We start from the raw sequence: 16,502 nt of genomic DNA, 5'->3' as shown, positions 1-16,502 counted from the left end.
CCAGATTGATTTGAGCCTGTGCCTGTGCGTCTTCCCCCGTTGCTTTTAATCAATGCTAATCCCAGTTCTTGATTTGTTTCATGTTCTTCGCATGTCTATTGCTATTTAAGGCCCACACACACACACACCCGCACACGCACACCCAATATCTAAACGTATCCCTTTCGGAAAATCCCTCGGCATTAGGCGAAATAACGGTACTTTGGCATATTATGTTACTTTTATGCGGAAAACATGATGATGAAACGCAGGCACGCAGGCAAAACACCCGATACGTCACTTTCCCTTTCTCCACACACTCACACACACACACGATAGCATTTGTCATGTGGCCACGACCCCTTCCTCTTCGTTATATATCCGTACAGCCCCCATTTTCCACCTGCTGTCGCTGTCTATAACAAAACATTTATAGCTTCCTGTCACGCTCAGGCGTGTCCCTCGAGCTCTGCTCGCTGCGATGGTCTCCTTTTGTCTTGCCACACACCCCACCAAATTTCCTCCCCCCCTGCAAATACCCTACCGCCGCTCCTGCACTCGAATCTATCTTGTATGGCATGAAAATATAACGCATACGCCGCGCTGAACAGCCAACAGGACCGGCAAAAAAAATTGTTCGATTTGCCAAACGCAGGAAAGTTGAAGGTGAATTGGTGTACCAATGTCGTACGGAAAAAGTTGACAACTGATTGATCAATTATCACTTAACTTTATTGGGATAAGCTAAGAAGAAAACATGTTTTTTAAGAGATACTTTACAATGAATCTACAACTATAATAAACTTTAATATATTAAGAGTAATAAATATTTCAGAAAAAAGAGTAGTTAATATGAAAATCGTATTTATTTTATGACAATGCAAATGAATAAGTTAAGCCCATTGTTTTTCTTGCAACTATTTTGATTGCATTATTTCAAAAAATATTTAAGAGGCAGAAATTCGCCTATCAATTTATATTGATTTATGTTGACATACTTAAGAAAAAAGACAGCAAATAGTTTGTAAGTTTGCAACACTGAGTGAATTGTCAACTTTGATTTATTAAATGTAAAAGGCTGAACTCAAGGGGGTATAATTGAAGAACACGTCAGAAAACACATTGATTAATTAAGATTTTATGTGAGAGAAGTGCCTTTTTGGCGAACTGCAAATAATGTCCACCCATATCAGACACAGCTTGAGATTTATAGCGATATAGAAGAACGAAGTGCTGCAAATAAAATACATCTTTGTAGGACTCACCTTTGTCCAAAGGGCGTGACCATAATTGGGTTATTTCGATCGAGGTTCGCCGGACGCAAAAAGGGACAACAATTGGTGGGAAAGAGAACGCCAGCGCTGTTGGGCGGAATCATTAATATCGAAAGAGACCATAAATATGCTACAGTGAATCAATAAAAGGCATAAAATCCAGTTACAGTCCCGCCCCCGAGCCCTCGGTATATATATTTTTTATTGTTTTTTATTATGATGATGCGTGTGCGAGCCCAGCATGCAAAAAAGTTCATTACGAAGTGGTGTGGGTTAGGATTTGGGTATGGGCAAACAAGGAGTCCCCCCGGAACTAAGGATATTCCGAGCTAGAGTCCTTGGCGCACGCGTGAATATTTCGCAATGAAGTTGTAACAACGGCAACCGGCGACAAATCATAAAATTTATGAGCCGGGCTGACTGCCCCCCTGCTTCCCCTATCTTTTAAGCCAGCCGCCTCTGGGCAATTTAATGGTTTTTCTCTTATTTTCCATTTTTGTGCAAGCGAATTTATTGTCGGCTGATTGGCCTCTTGGTTAGGCCCCTCTGTGGCATAATGCGGTTGGTATCCTCGATGGATCCCCGACCCCCGTTTGCACTTATTCGTTTCCTAGCCTTTTATGGCTTTTTATTTTCCCAGCTAGCTTTTTTATGCTTATTGAAATTGAAATGATTGTGGTAATTGAAATGTTTTTGCATGCCTGAAAGTTGGCCGGCCACTGGGAATGTCTAGAATGCGTCCGATGGTTCAGAAAAAATATGCTTCTTAATTTGGCTCGAATCGGGAGATGATTTTAGCCAGAAGAAAACCAGTTAACACGACCATTGAGTCGTCGAGAACTCTGTTAGGTTCTTATGGGTTTTTAAATTAACCGGTTTGGCTTGGAATTCGTATTCCAAAACCTAATGTTAAACTTAGGTTCGAACTTTAATAGGTTGCTATAAAATCTTTAATTTTCGCATTGTAAAATTCATTAGACCTTTGTCTTAACAGATATAAAAATCGCAGACCTCTTTTATAGTCATGATGTGCAAAGATAAAATAAAATATTTGAAAGGATCATTTTTTAAACTTTAAATTACTTAATAATTTGTACCGTTCTCTTGTCGCCATGTAAGTAAGTCTGTAAGCGTCTTAAATCCGTTTGAAAGTTAAATAAAATTGAGTTTTGGCAAGCAAAATACTTTTAATTAAATGTGTAATCCCCCCCAAGCAGCGACTCAGGTTGTGTGTTAGCAAGTCTTCGCAGAATTTTCCATTAATGTTGTCCCTTTTTCCGAAGGACAACAAGCACGCACACAGACAGGCATTCAGGCGATGCCCAATAAGTGTCAGTTGTGGTTGACAAATCGCATAAAAAGCAGATGTAGATTCAGGACCACGAGGAGTGTGGCTTTGTATGGTGGAAAAGCTGGAGTGGAGTTAGCAGCTGAGAACAGGGAATTCATATTTCCATGCAAATGCAAATAACAAAATAATAAAATGCACAGCAAGGAGAAAAACACTGATAGCACAGGACTCGCATGAGAGGGTGGAAAACGGGGCTGGGAAAACAGAGTCACACTCACACACATATGCGCAAATTTGCAAGGCAAACGATTTTTCATGACCCTGTGAAGCAGCTTCCTCTGATGATGGCGACTTTTCATGTGCAATGCACCTAGGAGCTGAGTGTTTGTCCTTGTATTTTGTCGTAAATTTCACGCATAACAGAGCTTTATCTTCATCCTGCCGGGTGCTCAGTTTACCTTTGACTCACAATTTGGGTGAAAATATAAAGTAATGCCGACACTTACCATTTTTCCTGTTGCCGGTTATTTATTTTGCAGATAGCAAAAAAGTGATTGATCCGCCGGCGAATTTTGAGGAAAATCCTGGCGAGCTGGGAAAACCCGTGCGTCTGCCCAAGGAAATGTCCGAGGAGATGAAGAAGGCCGTTGACGATGGCTGGACCAAAAACGCCTTCAATCAATATGTATCGGATCTCATATCCGTTCATCGAACTCTACCCGATCCTCGAGATGCCTGGTGCAAGGACGAGGCGCGCTATCTAACCGATCTGCCAAAGACCGATGTCATCATTTGCTTCCACAACGAAGCCTGGACCGTGCTGTTGCGAACAGTTCACTCAGTTCTGGATAGGTCGCCGGAACATCTTATAGGGAAGATTATCCTCGTTGATGATTACAGCGATATGCGTGAGTTTGGACTGACCATTCCGTATTCTACTTAAGTTCTAATTGTATTTCTATACTACAGCTCATTTGAAGAGGCAGCTGGAGGATTACTTTGCCGCCTATCCCAAAGTCCAGATAATCCGTGGCCAAAAGCGAGAGGGTCTGATCCGAGCCCGAATTTTGGGTGCCAACCATGCCAAGTCACCTGTTCTCACCTATTTGGATTCCCACTGCGAGTGCACCGAAGGTGAGTTGAAATAAATGAATTAAATATGCCGGCTGCCTAAAAGTATACTGCACTTTTTTCCGACCACAACTTTTCCACCTTTCTTTTTTTGGCATTTCCATTTCAATTTGCAATATTGTCAATATGCTAATTGCCCAAATTAAGCTCTTAATTGACTAACCAACTTTTGTTAGCCAGTGTGCTGGTCCACAAAAAATTCAGGTTAAATAAATATTTGCAATATATGTAAATATATGACAGCGTTCGGCCGAATTTAAGAGTTAAACATTCAAACGGCAAGTTTGAGTGGCGCGTTAAAGATTCTTTTTCTAACAATCGTTTTTGTTAGCTGAGATTTGTCCATTTCCCAACTGATTCACGTCGTTTCTCGGTTAATGTCGAGTATACTGCTCTTTGCCTTTGCTCAATTTTGATGGCCATCAAAGGAAATCCGTTGGGACGCACACAATGCCAATAAAACAAGAATGCCTAGCTCTAGAAAAATCACTTAATCTGCGGCATTAGACCGACTCTGTTACCATTTTTGTCTCTCATTTTCTCCTTTTATTAAGCTGATGCCAAAAGACAAAGCATAGAGCTACGAAAAATGCAATCAATTTAGTTTATTGGGAAAGTTGACAGATGATTGCCGAAAAGTAAACAAAATCAGCACAAAGTGAAATACATTTTTCTCTTTCGTTGATGGATGGAAAAAAGCAATTAAACCAGACTGCAAACGAAAATTTTTTCCATATTATTTTGATCCCTCTATGATGATTTATGATTTAATATTAAACGGTATCGTTTCGCAGGATGGCTTGAACCGCTTTTGGACCGAATCGCACGTAATTCCACCACTGTCGTGTGTCCTGTTATTGATGTCATTAGCGACGAGACCCTGGAGTACCACTATCGCGATTCTGGAGGAGTTAATGTCGGAGGATTCGATTGGAACCTTCAGTTCAGCTGGCATCCGGTTCCCGAACGTGAGAGGAAGCGCCACAATGTAAGTGAATTTTAGAGCTTTAACAATTTTACCCGTTCAGCTATAATTTCTTGCTGTGTAAAAAGGATATTAGGCACCATGGATGGAATGAGCGGTTTTTGTGCGGTTGACTTAAACATACATGACCATTTATACCGCAATGTTTGCTTTTAGTTATGTTTGTTTTACGTTGCCAGGGTTATAGCCATATCCTCCAAACTTTGCTTTCTAACTCCATTCGGGCAGTTTTTCCCATCGGAATGCCAAAAACATGAAGCCGCTTAAAGCGCTCGAACGTGACTACAAAAACGGAATGTTTGCCGTGAAAAGGGAATGCGGCTGTCAATACAAACACACATTCACATACCAACGGCAAAGTGGGAAACGGAAACAAACACCCATTCTCACGTACAGGCCACAAAAGTGTCGTTCGCAATATGAGCTATTAGAACTAAGAGTCGTTTCCCTCGCGCAGATGAGCTTGCAAATTCATACTCTAGTTGGTCCGAAGTTAGTGGAAAAGTTATAGCCTTGCTTAGTTATGTATGTATACGGGCGGATAGTGGCGAATAGCCGTAAAGCATTCCGGAATTTTTAAAGAGCTATAAAGGCTATAACCGTAAAACAGAGCGTTCTTAAGGTCTATGTGCCCTATTTCTTGGCTAAATAAGAATAATGGGATATATGGATAGCATTAAAGTGAAGTAAATACCTGAATACTAACGAGTAAAAACTGTTCTTTTGAATTTCCATACGATGAATGAATATTTGAATTGTCCCAGGGTTTTTGCACTTCCTTAAAAGTTTAAATTTTTTTTTTTTTTTTTTTTTTTTTGGATATATTAATTTAAAACTGTCCTTCGCGGACAATCATTAAATTTGATGACTAAACTTAACGGTAGAGAATTAATTGATTACATAAATTGTTGCGAAACTATACAATAACTGTCGATATTGTATGTATGAAGAATATAATAATGTATGTATATAATTTAATTTAATTTGAAAAGTTTAAATGAGTTTTCCACCTTCTCTATCTATCCCTTCAACTTTTTCACAGAGCATTTTCTTATTTTATGAGCGCCTGTGCCCAACACGTACAAACTTTTCCCATACACTGACAAGCAATTAGATACTCCCGCGCTTGTTGAAGGGGGCAAAAGGAGCTTCACAAATGGCCATTCGAAACTGTCGATGGGTTTTCAGATCCGTCGATAGCTGCTGCCGCATGTGTAAAAGCGGGTGAAAGTCCTGCTGCTTGCCAAAGCCGTTTTCCGCTTTTCACCTGGCATACATAGCGAGGCAAATGACAACGAGAAATGCAGGCCGTTTCAATTTACTATTTGTTTAACGCTTTAATTAAAAGTTCATAATTACACCGTGCTCTACCTTGATTCTTGTGTGCGAATTGCCTTAATGCCCGTCGTATGGAGGCGATATATTACGCATACGCCGCCTGTGGCAAGGCCACAAATTGCAAATGGCTGAGGAGTAGGAGCGAGGGGAGCGAAAAAACGGTCCATGACACTGCAATTAAAAGCCAAAAATGTTAACAGAAAATTTTCGTCGTCGGTTCCTTCGTTTCAGTTTCAGTTGCTGTTGCATCGCCGTTTTGCGGCGTAAATATCTGGCATAATTGTTTTTACAAGCGCCAGGGGGATTTATGGCAGGATTGTTGCCGAAAAATCCCAGCGCAGGCCGGAATTGTTGCTGCTTCCTGGCAGCATGCGGCGTGGTAAATTCTGTCTCCATCCTCGCCTCAAGTTGCACTTAGCAGCTAAATCAAGTAAAGCATTTCCCGTCTGCAGCAACATTGGCAATTTGCCGACCGACCGGCGGAACCGGTGGACCGGTGTGTATGATTGTGTGTGTGTGTGTGCTTTTCCGAGGGAGAAGATAATGGGCAACGCGGAGAATTTTCCATTTTCCTTCTCCTGCACACGAAAAGTGAAGAGTTGTTGCGTTAAAATGTAGGTTAAAGTGGCTGCGACAAGAAAATGTTTAAGCTATGCTCTCAACCGATTGCTAATTTCTAATATCTATTTGAGCTATGCCACGCCAGGTGGCACAAACAAAGCTCAACTGCTGGCGATATAAACTCCAACCCCCTTTCAAGGGATTTTCGGCTGCCGACGGGCACAGATGTTGACAGTCCCAAAGCTGCCTGAACGAAAATCCTTCCAGCAACTTCTGATGTCTGTCCAAAGTTGCTTAACTTGTTACGAGTTGCCAGCAGCAGTGAAGCAACAGCAACAGCAACAATAATCAGACTAGCATGGGGAATCAAAAATACATATTCGTTATGGCCAGTGCCATTTCCCCTGCACTCAAAGTTGCTACTTCAGCTTTTGTTTGTATTTCCTTGGCGGATCCTGATGCTGCTGCAAGGTAAAAGTTGTGCTGCTTTCAGCTGCCAGCATATACATATATTTTTATATTCCATCGCAAAATCCCCGCATTGGATTGGCAAAGGAGCTTGTGAGCTCGGCTAATGGCCTCCCTTTCCACCAGCAAATCAATCAAATCCAATTTTAAAAAGAAAAATTCCGCCAAATCTGTCGCAGTTAATCATATCCGAAGGCTTTCTTAAGTGGTGAATTTTCGTTGAAATATTATTCATAATTTTTTTCATCCCACGGATTCAAAGTCGGATAACATCACAGCTTTATACTAATATCCAATAAAATGTTATGTATTTTTTCATTTTTACCATATTGGGCGACTCAATTTAAAATAAAAATTTAAATATTCCCGAAACCACTGCACATGACATGAAAATTAATTCGCTTGGTTGGCAGAACACCGCAGGCTTCCATATATACGAACATTTTTATGTGGCAGAGCAGTGAAAACTAATCCCCGCAACGAGAAAAAAATCTGGAATAAAACTACGGGTGCAAACAAATTCTCATAGAGCAGATCCCAGGGGGCGGGAGGTAGTTGGCTGCTCTGCGAAGGGCGCTGAAATACTAATCCAATTATTTTAGTATAAAGAGTAGCAGAAGCGGCAGCATCAGCAGCAGCAGCAGGAGCAGATATAGTAAAAACTTATTTGATAGCGTGGCCAGGGCGTATGCGCAATATGCGTGCTGCAGGAGCCAAAGGCAAACGCACACAGAGCACTCATACGCAATGTTGGCCAAAGCGTTTAACTGTACATAGAGAGGCCAAATCTACATAAAGAAGAGTATGCCTGAAGTGCCAAATCCTCGCAGCACGCGCTCTCCATTCCTCCCTCTTGATAACCATATATGGTATATCCCTACTTGTATCTGAGCCGAAATACAGGAGGACTTCTGTAACCTGAACGTGAGTCGAATTTTCGGTGTAACTAGAAATTTATTGGAAATTGATTGACGTTAGCGTTTAGAAGGTATTATAATGCGAAAAATATCAAAATTATATATCCTCCATTTATATATCCATTTTTTTTAAAGTAGAATCTAACCATCTAAGCTAAATTGTTGATTGTTGAGTGCCTTGTTCTTCCGCCATTACACAGTAAAGTTTTTATGTTCGCTCCATAGAAGCTCTTCCGTAAATAGGAAATTGTGGGCAAAGTTTAGCTTTAAAAACTGTTTAGGCTGTCGTCGTGGCTCGTCGGTTCCAATTCCAACCTGCCGTATATATGTGCATGTGAAATGGGGCCTGTGTGGGAAAGGTAAATGCTTTCTAATACCCCAGGAGATGATGTGAAATGGGAAAGTGGTTGGATGGGGGGGTTGAAGGACTAAAGATAGAGCTGCTGCTCTCATCACGTTTCATTTCATTTCTTTCGTTCGTTCGGATTGTTGGGTCCCATTCGAGAGCCTTTTTGTGCCTTTGTCTGCCAGTGGTTGTAGTTGTGAAATCGTGCATAGCACAGAGCTATAGCTTACGAGTTCCGAATGTGTAATACGCTGCGTATGCGAAATTTTCGACGTTTTCGCTTCAATGACAAATGTTGAGCAGTCAATTTGGAGCTTTCGTTGCCAGCTTTGTTGGGCTGGGTACTCGATGCTCGTGGGTGTTAGCCACTCTGGTTGCTTTAATAATGAAGCCGATTAAGTATTTTCTGTCAAAGTCAATTGGATTCCGGCTATTCATCAGAGCATAAACAGCATTGGCGCACAAGCCACAGCGAATGCCTAAATATTCCCCTGGGACTTCTGATTGTGTTATTTATGAACAGCGCGTCGGAAATTATTGCTGTATTGAAACGCACAATCGATACATAAAATTGCGTAACCAAGAAGATGCGATAGCGAAGTTTATATTTGGAACATGAATTCGGTATCGAATCAATAATTATTTGCCAAATTCGAAATGAATATTATATGGGCCTTTGTGTGCCAAACTCCACAGTAGCACATAACTGATATAAATTAACCCAAGCATGTTTCCTTTGACACCCAAAACTGAACTGAAACCATTATGTGTACTAGGGCACTTTATGACATTACAAATATAAATGGGACAAATATTTCTTGATCAAGCATTTTCCTCACATGGTCAGTTATACATAAATCAAATTTAGTTGGTCAGACGGTACTTAACGGCCCTCAGGATGGGGTACTTCTCGTTGGTGCAGAGTCCTCGGAAATCGTCGTAGGACAGGTCGAATAGCGCGACTCCACCCAGATTTTCGGTGCGCACATAGCCGGCCTTATCGGCGGCGGTATCGGGATCCTCGAAGCTCACCCAGATGCCATTGTCGCCCTTCTTATCGGCTGCCCTGTAGGCATAAGAGCCGAAACGCTTGGCGGGATCCTGAACCTTGATCAGCGGAGCATTGGCGCCCTTTGAATAGGCGTTGTTCTGGTTGGGCAGCAGGGCGCAGACCTCTGGCCAGCTGTAAATGCCAGGCACCTGAGTGTTTCCACCCACTGGAGCCTCGTCCTTGACGTCCTTCACCGGGGGAACACCAGTGTCGCCAGAGTCATCGGTCAGTTTCCAGGGGCGACCGTAGGTGGCCACGCCCACATTGATCTTGCTGGCGGGACAGCTGTTGCGCAACCAGTACTTAACCTGAGCAGCCACATTGAACTCGGGATTGCGTTCGCTCAGTTCATAAATGGGTGCGGCATAATCGGCAACTTCGGGATTACGCTGGGGTGTGAAGAAATCGAAGGTACCCAGATTCACAAAGTCCAAATAGTTGACCACCGCGGGAATGTCGTAGAACACTGTGGTGATAGAATTCGCTTTAAAATTTAAATCTCTAGACATTGCGAGTGGGAATACTAACGGGATGAGTTCACATTGGGCAGAACAGTGGTGGAGAGCAGCAGGTTGTCCGGACGGAAGGCGTTCTTAACGTCACGGAGCAGAGCGGTGAACTGCTCCTTGTGCTCCTCGGACTTCTCATCGACGATCGAGTCGCCGGAGAAGACCTTCTTGAAGCCCTTCCACAGGCTGCCAATTCCACTGTGCACCTTCTTCGGCTTGTTCTTGGGGAACTGCCAGGCGACATCCAAGCCATCGAATCCGTAGGTCTTCACCAGCGAGTAGACGGTGTTCACGAAACGTGTGCGACCTGTGGGGCTCTCCAGCAGCTCGAGGTACTTGTTGGGCAGCTCCTTGGCATCCTTGTCCAGCTCAATGTCCTTGTCACCACCCACACTCAGCAGGATCTTGACATTGGGGTACTTGCGCTTCAAGCGGGTCACCGTGCGGTACAGTCCCTTGCCCAAATCCAAATCCAACTGCTGGTTCAGACTCACCGCCTTGTGCGAATCGCGCTCGATTCCGGCGTAGCCATAGATCAGATAGTCGCAGAATTGCAGAGCCGGTTCCAGTTCATCGATCACCAGCTTGCCCAGACCTAGATTAAAGAGCGGATTCGAAGATTAGGAGGAGGCATTTACACACTGGGAAAACCCTAGGCTTTGTCTAATAGTGTCATCATCATCATTTAATATATAGTTTATGTTATCTATTTTAAAATAAATAAAAACTTCTTTCTTGTCGCACACCGTTTTTTGTTGCAATTAAAAAGCTTTTAGTTATGCCAATTATTTTAAATTTACGACCAGTCTCGGTAAGATTTACTTTTCGATTATCGCTTCCACACTCGACCCAAATTGCAAACAAACTAAACAAATCGAGTATTTGTTGATAAGACAAGTTGTTGTTTTCGATTTCGTTTTCTTTTTTTACCTTTTCTAATTAGCAACTTCCACTGAAGGTTATATAATATTTTAGAGTGCAAAGTATATTACAAAGTAACTAAAATCATGATTTGCGCGGATTATACCCACCTTCCTTGACGAAGCTGGCGGAATCGTAGTAGCAGACCAGGTGCTTCTTGGGCACCTGCGGAGCTCCCACCTTGGAGGCCTGAATGCTGGCCAGGCACAGCGAAACGATCGCTAGGGCTTTAATGATCATCTTTGATACGCGGATTTCACTTGATTCCGTTGAGTTGTGCGCCGCTCAAGTGTCGACTGGGAACTGAAACTGGGGCTTTACTTCGCATCCCAGCTTGTCGAAGGTTGAGACGTGGTCGTCATTGTTGTTCTTTTTATTTTTTTTTTTGCTGTTGTGGGTTGAGAGCAAAGTGTGAGCTGATAAACAAAGCTAAGCTCGGACGCGATCATTAGAAATAAATACAGTGGAGAGTGGATAAGGTGGACAAGGTCTATACCTACTCATGTTTGCTTATTTCAAATATATACTTTCTTTATGCTTATTTTTCTACTCACCAAACTATAAAATTTTAATAATTTTATTTCACACTTCACTCATTTTCAATGACAGCTTAATAGGCAGACACATTTCGACCGCCGAAGTGTGAAGACGTTTTTACCGAGCTCCGCACAAAATCGGTTGTTTTGAGTGAAGTGAACGCCAAAAAAAGTAAACTAAATAAAAAATCCGAAAGCGAAAGAGACGCTCTATGCGATGCAAGATCGCTTAATTATTTAGTGATTTGTTATCTTAAATTATAAAACTATGAGTCAGAACGACACTCGCGCTCAGCGACAGCGCGAGCAAGACGAACGTCGGCTCTCAATTCAACGCAACAACGCGTACTTCTCCTACGTCTCACCGACAATCCCAAACGCAGACATCGAGCGGTCAATAACCCATAGCCCAAAAAACCTTATTCTACCAACAAATCAAGAAAGAGCGCGCTCCTGCTCCCCCGCTCTCCTAGCTCCGACAGAAGCCCCGCTACCTCCGCTACCTCCAACAACAACAGCTGGAGACAGACCGACAGCCCGCTCTACCTCGTTATCGGCTGCACCCGCTCACGCTCTGACTGAGTCAGCGAAAGCAAAAACGCAAGCAATAAACGGTACTGCTGCACTACCAACAAAACTAAACGAAAACGTAAACAAAAAAGCTGGGTCGACCTGGCAAACTGGAATGGACCGCTACATTACAATAAAGCGAAAGCTCAGCCCGGAAAAATCAGATCTGGAAAACAAGCCGAAAAATACACGCGACAATTCTACCTTGATCAAAAATGTAGCCCCTGCAAATACCAACAGATTTGCCTTGCTGGTAGATACCGCTGAGGACGTGCCGCTGGGATCCGTTGATATCGAACCGAAGAAAACAAAACCTCCGCCAATATACATCCGCGAGAAGAGCACAAGCGGTTTTGTAAATACTTTGATTGGCCTTATTGGAAAAGATAGCTTTCATATAATTCCCCTCGTAAGAGGTACTATCAATGAAATCAAACTTCAGACGAAAACGGAGGACAACTACAGAAAAGTCACAAACTATTTTACCGCACAAAAAATAGGCTTCTACACCTACCAGCTTAAAAGCAGCAAGGGTCTGCAAGTAGTCCTGAAGGGCATTGAGTCTGATGTTACGCCCGAAGAGATAACTGAGGCGCTAAAGGAAAAGGGATTTTACGCCAAAAGCGTGTTCAATATCAAAAACAGAAACAGGCAACCCCAACCACTCTTCAAGATTGAGCTTGAACCAGAAAACAAGCCTCTTAGAAAAAACGAGGTTCACCCAATTTACAAACTCCAGCTCCTTCTGCACCGTAGGATCACGGTAGAAGAGCCGCACAAACGTATCGCTCCTGTACAATGTACAAACTGCCAAGAGTACGGCCACACAAGGTCGTATTGTACACTTCGCCCGGTGTGCGTAGTCTGTGGAGATCTCCACGACTCCAAACAGTGTCAAACTAACAAAAAAAATGCATGTGAGAAAAAATGCAATAACTGTGGGGGCAATCACACAGCAAACTACAGAGGCTGTCCAATCTACAAAGAGCTGAAAACCCGTCTTCACAAAAGAATGAACACGGCGCGGGCACACCAAGGAACAGCTACGCTGATACCATCAGAGACAAATCCTGAAGTAATTTTCTCGAAAGCAGCAAGTTTCGCTCCCTGGCCTACATCCAACACTAACAAGACAACATTTGCAAACGTTTTAAAATCAGGTATGACGCCTCCAACCCAAAATTCCCGAACTCCACATGAAGTGTACACAAAATTAGACACACAACAAAACTATAGCCCAGCTGCGCAGCAGGAAACAAAAACTGAAGCTATGATCCAAGCCTTACAACAGAGCATGATGGAATTTATGACATTCATGAAGACCACCATCCAAGACATGATGCGTAATCAAAACCTTTTGATACAAATGCTTGTAGCCCAACAAAACAAATAAACAATGGCTACCTTACGCATAGCTACGTGGAACGCCAATGGCGTCTCACAGCGCAAACTTGAGCTAGCTCAATTCCTACATGAGAAGCATATCGACGTTATGCTTCTTTCGGAAACTCATCTCACAAGCAAATACAATTTCCAAATAAGAGACTACCATTTCTACGGTACAAATCATCCCGACGGAAAAGCACACGGTGGCACCGCCATACTCATAAGGAACCGTATGAAGCACCACTTTTACAAAGAATTTGCGGAAAATCATCTTCAGGCCACATCCATCAACATTCAGCTGGAAGACAACACTCTCCTTACACTAGCGGCCGTATACTGCCCCCCCCGTTTCACAGTATTAGAAGATCAATTCCTGGATTTCTTCCAAGCACTAGGGCCACACTTCATTGCAGCAGGCGACTACAACGCTAAACACACTCACTGGGGATCGCGACTTGTGAACCCAAAAGGAAAACAGCTTTATAAGACTATAATTAAAGCCACTAATAAACTCGACCATGTTTCCCCCGGGAGTCCTACATACTGGCCATCAGACCTCAATAAGCTGCCTGACCTGATCGACTTCGCAGTTACGAAAAATATTTCCCGCAGTTTGGTTAAAGCTGAATGTCTGCCGGATCTGTCATCTGACCACTCGCCTGTACTAATTCACCTCCGCCGGCACGCAGAAAACGTTAAACCACCATCCAGACTGACTTCCCACAAAACAAACTGGCTCAGGTATAAAAAATATATAAGTTCACATATTGAGCTAAACCCAAAACTCAATACTGAATCTGATATAGAGAGCTGCACGTGTGCATTGCAATCCATCCTTACTGCAGCAGCTCTTACTGCAACGCCCAAAATAACAAATAATACAATTAATTCAAAAAAGACCAACGTACAAATCGAGCAACTCGTCCACGTAAAACGACGCTTACGCAGAGAATGGCAATCCTCCAGATCCCCAACTGCAAAACAAAAGCTAAAAGTAGCCACACGGAAACTGGCCAACGCTCTGAAACAAGAAGAGGACGACGATCAGCGCCGATACATAGAGCAACTCACACCAACAGGCACAAAACAAAAGTCACTGTGGCGAGCCCTCTCAACTCTTCGCCCACCGACTGAAACCGTTTTGCCGATAAGGAATTCCTCAGGTGGCTGGGCCCGTAGTGATGAAGACAGAGCCACCACATTTGCCGCTCACCTACAAAATGTGTTCACGCCAAACCAGGCTACTAGCCCATTCGCGCTACCGTCCTATCCCGTAAACTGCCACCAGCAACACACCCCAATTGTGTTTCGCCCTAAAGAAGTAACTAAAATAATCAAAGACAATCTCAGCCCGAAAAAATCCCCCGGCTGCGACCTTATAACACCGGAAATGATCATCCAGCTGCCACATTCTGCAGTTCGCTACATAACCAAGCTCTTTAATGCCATCACCAAACTTGGTTACTTTCCACAACGATGGAAGAGGTCGATTATCATAATGATTCCAAAGCCTGGTAAGAACCACACAGTCGCTTCATCTTACAGACCAATAAGTCTACTCTCATGTATTTCGAAACTATTTGAAAAATGCCTGCTGATCCGACTTAATCAACATCTGATATACCACAATATAATCCCAGCCCACCAATTTGGATTTCGCGAAAGCCATGGAACCATTGAACAGGTGAATCGTATTACAACGGAAATAAGAACTGCATTTGAATATCGCGAATACTGTACAGCAGTATTTTTAGACGTATCCCAAGCATTCGACAGAGTCTGGCTCGACGGCCTAATGTTTAAAATTAAAACATCCCTACCCGAAAGCACACACAAACTTCTAAAGTCTTACCTCTATAACAGAAAGTTTGCAGTGCGGTGCAACACTGCCACTTCCACTGATCATACAATTGAGGCTGGAGTCCCCCAAGGCAGCGTTCTTGGGCCAACATTATACCTCATATATACAGCCGACATCCCTACAAATAGTCGCTTAACGGTATCCACATTTGCCGACGACACAGCTATCCTTAGCCGTTCAAGGTCCCCTATCCAAGCCACAGCACAGTTGGCACTGTACCTCATCGACATTGAGAAGTGGCTCTCTGACTGGCGAATAAAAGTAAACGAGCAAAAATGCAAGCACGTGACGTTTACGCTAAACAGACAAGACTGTCCTCCGCTCTTGTTGAACAACATACCACTCCCGAAAGCAGATGAGGTAGCATACCTAGGAGTACACCTTGACAGAAGACTCACATGGCGCAGGCACATTGAAGCCAAAAAAACCCAACTTAAACTCAAAGCCAACAACTTACACTGGCTCATCAACTCTGGTTCTCCGCTCAGCCTAGACCACAAGGTCTTGCTCTACAATTCTGTATTGAAACCTATCTGGACCTATGGCTCACAGTTATGGGGCAATGCCAGCAACAGCAATATTGACATCATACAGCGAGCACAATCAAAGATCCTGAGAACCATCACTGGGGCACCGTGGTACGTTCGGAGTGAAAACATCCAAAGAGACTTAAATATCCCATCAGTTACCAACGCAATCACGGAACTTAAGGAAAAATACCATAGCAAGCTTTACACGCACCCCAACCACCTAGCGCGAGGTCTAATCCAGCTCAGCAGCCGTTCCCGACTCCGGCGAAAGGACCTACCAACCCAGCGAATAAATTATTAGGGCCGCTTAATCATAGAACAGTTGGAAAAATAATACAACTGTTCAAAAAATACTTGTTATAGTTAAGATTTTTAAACTTATTGTTAGTTCTTATACAAGAAGATTCAATAAATAAAAGAAAAGCAAAAAAAAAAAAAAAAAAAAGCTTAATAGGCCTTAACTGGTTCAAACTACTTTGCACGTCTTCAGTAGACTTGTACATGTAATTCTTCCTTCAAAGCTTGTTTCCACTGTATTAATTCCAGTACTTTTGTGTGGGCTTCGCACAAACATATTTAAATTTTTACGACTTAGATGTCGACAAATTTTATTTTTGCTTCTTTTTCCTCAACTCACTTATCATTGGTTTGTTTTCTTTTCTTGTTTGCTGCTGCTCATGAATTTTTTGTGCCTCGGCATCGCCAAATTCAAGCTTTTAGGCTACAGCTGCTCCGCTGTTATCAATTCCCGACCTCGATTTGGGGTTTTTGTTCTAAACCCTAAGCCTGGGCTTCTCGTTTCCAGTCTCTTCTTTGTTTCCCCCAGTTTCCTTCTTGTTGATTTTGGC

General features: G+C 42.9%; 2 protein-coding genes across 3 annotated transcripts in view; one reads left to right on the top strand and one right to left on the bottom strand.

The window, feature by feature from the left end:
- LOC6609480 (putative polypeptide N-acetylgalactosaminyltransferase 9) overlaps positions 1-16,502 on the top strand; it is a 66,286-nt gene that overhangs the window by 32,133 nt on the left and 17,651 nt on the right. For both annotated transcript variants that reach the window (XM_032717099.1, XM_002034129.2), the window contains exons 4-6: positions 3,084-3,452; positions 3,514-3,678; positions 4,470-4,663. In XM_032717099.1, coding sequence (XP_032572990.1) covers positions 3,084-3,452; positions 3,514-3,678; positions 4,470-4,663 — 728 coding nt within the window. The remainder of the gene's footprint in view (positions 1-3,083; positions 3,453-3,513; positions 3,679-4,469; positions 4,664-16,502) is intronic.
- LOC6609481 (imaginal disk growth factor 6) lies at positions 9,054-11,073 on the bottom strand. Its single transcript, XM_032717100.1, has 3 exons — positions 10,882-11,073; positions 9,870-10,445; positions 9,054-9,807 (listed from the first exon to the last, which is right to left on the bottom strand). The coding sequence occupies exons 1-3, from the start codon at positions 11,009-11,011 to the stop codon at positions 9,155-9,157; spliced, it is 1,359 nt and encodes a 452-aa protein (XP_032572991.1). The 5' UTR covers positions 11,012-11,073; the 3' UTR covers positions 9,054-9,154.

Source organism: Drosophila sechellia, chromosome 2R (assembly GCF_004382195.2).
Source record: "Drosophila sechellia strain sech25 chromosome 2R, ASM438219v1, whole genome shotgun sequence".
NCBI classification, from domain to species: Eukaryota; Metazoa; Arthropoda; class Insecta; order Diptera; family Drosophilidae; genus Drosophila; species Drosophila sechellia.
The sequence above is the reverse complement of the archived record's forward strand: the minus strand, read 5'-3'. Positions and strand labels throughout refer to the sequence as shown.

Coding starts and splice junctions, on each gene's coding strand:
- LOC6609481 (XM_032717100.1), bottom strand. CDS start 11,011: ATGATCATTAAAGCCCTAGCGATCGTTTCGCTGTGCCTGGCCAGCATT. Junction 10,446..10,881: donor CGCCAGCTTCGTCAAGGAAG/GTGGGTATAATC, acceptor TCTTTAATCTAG/GTCTGGGCAAGCTGGTGATC. Junction 9,808..9,869: donor GCCCAATGTGAACTCATCCC/GTTAGTATTCCC, acceptor CTATCACCACAG/TGTTCTACGACATTCCCGCG.